A 6,210-nucleotide genomic window follows, 5' to 3' on the forward strand; every position below is an offset into this window, starting at 1 on the left:
TTAAAGGAGGCGGGTCAACCAGCGCTGGCAAGAAACCGTGTTAGCACAGGCTGTTGGTCAGACTAAAGTCTCGCAGAGCCTTTGAAAGTCGATGGTAATCAGGCTAGTATAATAATGCTCTCTCACGTCTCTCTTGTTTATCATTCGTCCATGTGTGTGAAAAATTGTGAAGTGACTATTAAAGTAACTCAGCTAACTTTGGCCGTCTGAAGTCTGATGAACTGATTATACAATTCTTTCTTAACCCCCCCTTCCATAAAATAAATACGAGGGGGAAACTACAGGAATAGATACAGTAGAACAGAATAAACATCTGATCTGATACCATCATGGACTCATTTGGGTGAATTCAGTTCCGCGTGTACGTTACATAATGAACAAACACAGAAGTTCCAGGTAAAAAAACATTTGATTATTAATAATTTGCATGCTGTTCTGGAACCTGGCAGACAGCAGAAACAAAATATCCTCACACACAATGAGCATCTGTCAGTCTGAGAAGAGCAGGATCAAGAGTGGCACATAGAAACTCACAGCCGGCACAACCAACAACCGACCCACCAAACACATCCCCTCATCAGGTGAGGTGCAAACTTTATCCCTCTCAGGAAAGTGTATTGTAATGCCCTCTCATGTCTCTCTTGTTTATCATTTGTCCATGCACTATAAAATAGAATAATTATTCTTGCTTGAAATGTTCAGTTAGTATAACTAAGCTTTTGTGTGAGCTGTGAGGCGACTATTGGCAGACTGATGGACTGATTATACAATTGTCATAATCTTTCCATTCTAGAGCACAGAAACATATACTGTAATATAATGCTGTTGTTTATTAATGTGGAGCTGAAGTCCATTTATATTCACTGATGAAGAAGGAATGCTTTCTCTGACCACTGAAAAAAGATTACCGGAAATTAAATTCTCCTAATTAGAATATGTTCACTGTTCTTAGATTAAGAACAGATTAAGATTAAGAACAACTGAATTAAATTTGACCTTTAACTTAAATATCTTCTGTAAACCATATTCAATAACTAATTCAATTAAAAAAGGAACAACATACAGAACATCTCCATGGTGAGAACAGCCTATGTAAATGTACAGGGGACATCTGCAAGACCAGTCACCTTTACATTTTTCAGAGCTTTAGTGACTCAGGAGCTGCACTATCGATGCTGTCTTTATGAAGAGATCAAACTCCCAAATGATGGGTTGGTTTTATACATGTGCTATATTGGAATATCCTATCCCGGTAGCAAATTAGATTTGCCGCCGCTATGGTGTCTAGATTTCTCGGCTAGGAATATGCTATAATCAATTCAAATCGTATATCTTAAGTCTGAATTTTTAAATATTTTCCAGACCCCCTGGCATTTTGGGGGCTCCAAAATTATTTTCTGTCATAGGGCACACATTTTCTAGCAGCACTCATGCACACACACACACACACACACACACACACACACACACACACACACACACACACACACACACACACACACACACACACACACACACACACACACACACACACACACACACCCTTTCCTTCTTTCATTAGTTTTTATCCTTTTCACTTTTCCTATTCACTTTCTCTCAATATGTTCACTGTAATGAAACGTGTACTATTAAAGATCATGATAGAGACGTCTGGAAGTGCGTCCATGTTAAGAGTTACTCATACTGATACTATCTGCATTGTAGGAGCAGGTTGGCTGGAGGTCATGGAGTGGAGACTGGCCTTACTGCTGTTCTCAGGTCAGTGGAATGTTATTACAGTTATTAAAGCTTAATGTTAGGGTCTGTTAGTTTTGTTAGGAGTGTTAGAAAGGTGTTTTCAAGTATGTGATATGTCTGTGTGAGAGTGTGAGTGAGTGTGTCCACCCCTTATCATTAAACTGTATCTGTCTGTATCGGTCGAAGTATCATGTTGAAGGTCAATTTGTCAACGTCAATGTCACGTTAGAGCACTTTTACATTTTTTGGCCATTTGCTTATCGTACTTGTTGCAGAATTGGGCTCATTATGTGAAAACTCAACCCATACGCAGTTGGAGATGAACAACTCACATTAATGCCACAATTAAATACCGCTATCCACATTTAAGAATCCTTTGCAAAAATTTAATGATGCTTTTTAGCGAATAGCGAATACTTTTGGCAATTGTACCACACACACAAACACACACACACACACACACACACACACACACACACACACACACACACACACATATACCTTTTGGTTATAACAACTTTAAGTTTTGAGGCTTTGGTCTGAGTCTAATTTTTAATGTGTAAGTAATTGGCAAACACTGGGAACAATGACAGTTGTCCAAAGAGCTGACCAAGAGCTGACCGAGAGCTGACCAAAGAGAGCCACATTCTTAACACCAAAGAATTTACAGCATTAATCTGGGTACTGTGTGTGTGCATGTCTGCTGCTTCATTTAAACCTCTTTACATGATTTCTAATTCATCGTTTTTTTATTTGAAGGTTTTGTCATGGAGTGCATCCCTCATCACTTCATCTTTGTGGACATGAGTAAGACCTGGACTGAGGCACAGCGCTACTGCAGGGAACACTACACTGACCTGGCCACCACTGAAAACATGGAGGACATGCAGATGATGGTGGACACTGCTAAAGGTTATGAGGGGGAAGCCTGGATTGGGCTGCACCAGACTGCTGTCTCCAGCTGGAAGTGGTCCCTGGCAGATGATGGTTCTTATGGTCCTGGAGAGGCTAACTTCACTCACTGGTTACAAGGACAGCCTGGCGGTGGGGATGGGGAGGAATATGCAGAGTGGGTCTGTGGAGATGGGTGGAATGATAAGGATTGTACTACACCTCTTCTATTTGTGTGCTATGATGGTGAGAACATTTATTCCTATTCTGGTTTCCTTCAGTATTTATTCTTATGTTGAAACTCAGAGAACATCTGTTATCTAATGTAGTTGTAACAATACATCATGTCATACTAATAAACCCTACTAAATACTTAATACTCTTCAAGAAGTCTCCAGGTTATGTTATGTATAAAAAAATGTGAAATAACCCACTGAGCAAAAAGTGGTCCAAAATATATCCAGAAGACGTGGTCGCCGAACTCCAGAAGACGTCTTCAGAGTAGCCAGAATGAAGTTTTTAAGACGTATTTCCTGGACGTTGAATAGATGTGTTGTTCTGGTGTGATATAGAAGTCGCTTGAAGACGTCTGAAAGACTTAATTATTAAACATCAAGAAGACGTCCTCAGAGTCTATTTGCAACTAATTTTGGCTGTCTATAAACGTCCCCAATGGGGTCAGGCTGGACGATTGTCCCAATGTCATTTATTAACTGATTCTGGCTGTCAAATAGACGTCCAGATTATGACCTCGCAGAACGTCTATTTGCAACTAATGTTGGTTGTCTACAGACGTCCTGAACCGGCTCAGGCTGGACTATTGTCCCAGTGTCATTTATCAACTCATTTTGAATGTAAAATAGACGTCCAGATCACAGCCTGGACAGACCACTGTTTTTTGGATGTCCATAGACGTTGCTTGCTCAGTGGGAACCTCCATATTATATGTTATGAAATAATTTCGTTATTAACCAACCACTTTTTTACTTTTAAAATACATTGAAATGTTTACCCTTCCGTTTTGGTGATGCTAAATCCACATGTGTAATACCTGTAGCTGTAAGATTCATTGCTTTATGTAATTAATTAATATTCTTTAGCTATTTAATTGCTTATTATTATTTTAACATAATGCTTTGTTCCTGAATTCATGTGATGTTACTCGTTAAAATATATAATTCCCAATGCATTTCAGTTTCATGTGCAAATGCACACACATCATAATAAGAAAAAAACTATGGAAACTATTCTTCTATTATGAACTGATTGCCTCAATATAGTTGCCATGCATAAAGGAAAACATACTTGAATGCTGGGCACTGGAAATTGCATAAAGCTGTCAAGTACCAAGTAGAAATTCTGCTTGAAATACCAAAATCGTTTTTTTGCTTCACTTATCGTTATTTACACTGCTGTTGCTCCTGTGGCTAAATCATTGTTGTTGAGCAGAAAAAACGTGTTGTCTTGCAGAGGCCCGTAGTGGTAGTGAGCGATATGTCCTCATTAATGAGAGAAAGTCCTGGAGAGAAGCTCAAGAGTTCTGCAGACAACACCACACAGACCTGGTGAGTGTGAGAGATGAGGAGGAGGACCAGCTGATTAAAGAGGAGGTGGGAACGGGGTGCAAAATAGTTTGGATCGGCCTGTTCAGAGATGACTGGACCTGGTCTGACCAGAGGACCTCATCCTTCAGACACTGGAGATCACCGTTTCCAGATAACCAGAAGAAGGACAACTGTGCTGTTACAATGCTAAAGCAAGGAACATGGGAAGACAGAAAATGTAATGCAAATGAATATCCTTTCTTCTGCCGCTTGGGTAAGTTTGACATCTTCTGTATAGTACAGTGCCTATAGAAAGTCATCAAACCCTTTTGAAATAGTCACTCTTTTTGTCTTACAGCCTAAAATATCATTTCCAGTTTTATTTACAAATTTAGCTGTACAACATCAAAATAATGAAAAAAAAGTTTAAAAAAAACACTAGAATAACAGGGTTGGAAAAGTCATCATACCCCTGACTTAAAGAGGAATAATGCAGGATTGGCGATTTCATCTCGTTTTATGCTTGCATATTTCTCTGCAGAGCTTCCCCGACAGCTTTAGAGTGTATATTTATACATATATAGGCTATATATAAATATATAAATTGCAAGCGTGGTTCTTCTTGTTCCTTTCGCGTCTCTGACTTCCAGATGTAAACAGCAAACGATCGTTTATCAGAAAGTTGCAAGGTTGTAATAGCGGAGAGGGACACTAGGGGCGGGAGGAAATGTGACTGTTTTCGATAAAACTGGTCAGTCAAGCAAAACAACGATTTCTAAGCGATTTTATGACTATGAAAAAGTTGCATAGAGTCTCCTTAAAGGGATATTCCGCCATTTTTGGAAATACGCTCATTTTCCACCTTCCCTCGAGCAAAACAATCGATATTTACCTTGTTCCCGTTCATCCAGCCATTCTGTGAGTCTGGCGATACAACTTTTAGCTTCAGCCTAGCATAGATCATTGAATCGGATTAGACCATTAGCTTCTCGCCTGCTAGCTTCATGTTTAAAAGTGACTAAGATTTCTGGTAATTTTCCCATTTAAAACGTGTCTCCTCTCAAGTTAGAAAGTGCAATAAGACCAACTGAAAATGAAACCTGGCGTTTTTCTAGGCTGATTTGACATGGAACTACACTCTCATCTGGCGTAATAATCAAGGCAACTTGCAGCTACTGGCACTACTACTGCTTGTTGTCTATGGGGACTATTTTCAGATGCTGCGTAAGATATCACTGCGCCTATGGTACGTTTGCAAGTTGCCTTGATTATTACGCCAGATGAGAGTGTAGTTCCATGTCAAATCAGCCTAGAAAAACGCCAGGTTTCATTTTCAGTTGGTCTTATTGCACTTTCTAACTTGAGAGGAGACACGTTTTAAATGGGAAAATTACCAGAAATCTTAGTCACTTTTAAACATGAAGCTAGCAGGCGAGAAGCTAATGGTCTAATCCGATTCAATGATCTATGCTAGGCTGAAGCTAAAAGTTGTATCGCCAGACTCACAAAATGGCTGGATGAACGGGAACAAGGTAAATATCGATTGTTTTGCTCGAGGGGAGGTGGAAAATGAGCGTATTTCCAAAAATGGCGGAATATCCCTTTAATATGCTTCACGGTAGGCATGGTGTGTTTTGGGTGTGTTTGGGTGTGTATACTGTGTTTAGTTAGCGCCTGGTGCTCAGTCCAAAAAGTTCAATCTTAGTCTCCAAAAAGTTCAATCTTAGTCTCATCTGACCATAAAGGCCTTTTCCACATGGTAGCAGAATATTCCAGATCTGTTTTTGCACTGAACTCCAAGCTCTATGTTTGGCGAAAACCAAACACAGTACACCACCCAAAACACACCATACCTACTGTGAAGCATGGTGGGGGCAACATTATGTTGTGGGGATGTTTCTCTTCAGCGAGGACTGGGCAATTGGTCAGGATAGAAGGGAAAATGGATGCTGCCAAGTACACCCAAATTCTTAAGGAAAACCTGCGTCCTTCTCCTATAGACAGCTGAAGATGGGCAGGTCATTCGCCTTCCAACACG

General features: G+C 40.0%; 1 protein-coding gene across 2 annotated transcripts in view; it reads left to right on the forward strand.

Annotated features, from left to right (window-relative positions):
- The first annotated feature begins 496 nt into the window (after positions 1-496).
- Positions 497-6,210, forward strand: part of LOC134060124 (C-type mannose receptor 2-like) — an 8,318-nt gene continuing 2,604 nt past the window's right edge. Inside the window, exons 1-4 of one of the 2 annotated variants that reach the window (XM_062516733.1) lie at positions 497-581; positions 1,705-1,758; positions 2,497-2,874; positions 4,099-4,446. In XM_062516733.1, coding sequence (XP_062372717.1) covers positions 1,725-1,758; positions 2,497-2,874; positions 4,099-4,446 — 760 coding nt within the window. In that variant the 5' untranslated portion in view covers positions 497-581; positions 1,705-1,724. The remainder of the gene's footprint in view (positions 582-1,704; positions 1,759-2,496; positions 2,875-4,098; positions 4,447-6,210) is intronic. The other variant, XM_062516734.1, reaches the window with a different exon arrangement.

The sequence above is a fragment of the Sardina pilchardus genome, chromosome 16 (assembly GCF_963854185.1).
Source record: "Sardina pilchardus chromosome 16, fSarPil1.1, whole genome shotgun sequence".
Taxonomy (NCBI): Eukaryota; Metazoa; Chordata; class Actinopteri; order Clupeiformes; family Clupeidae; genus Sardina; species Sardina pilchardus.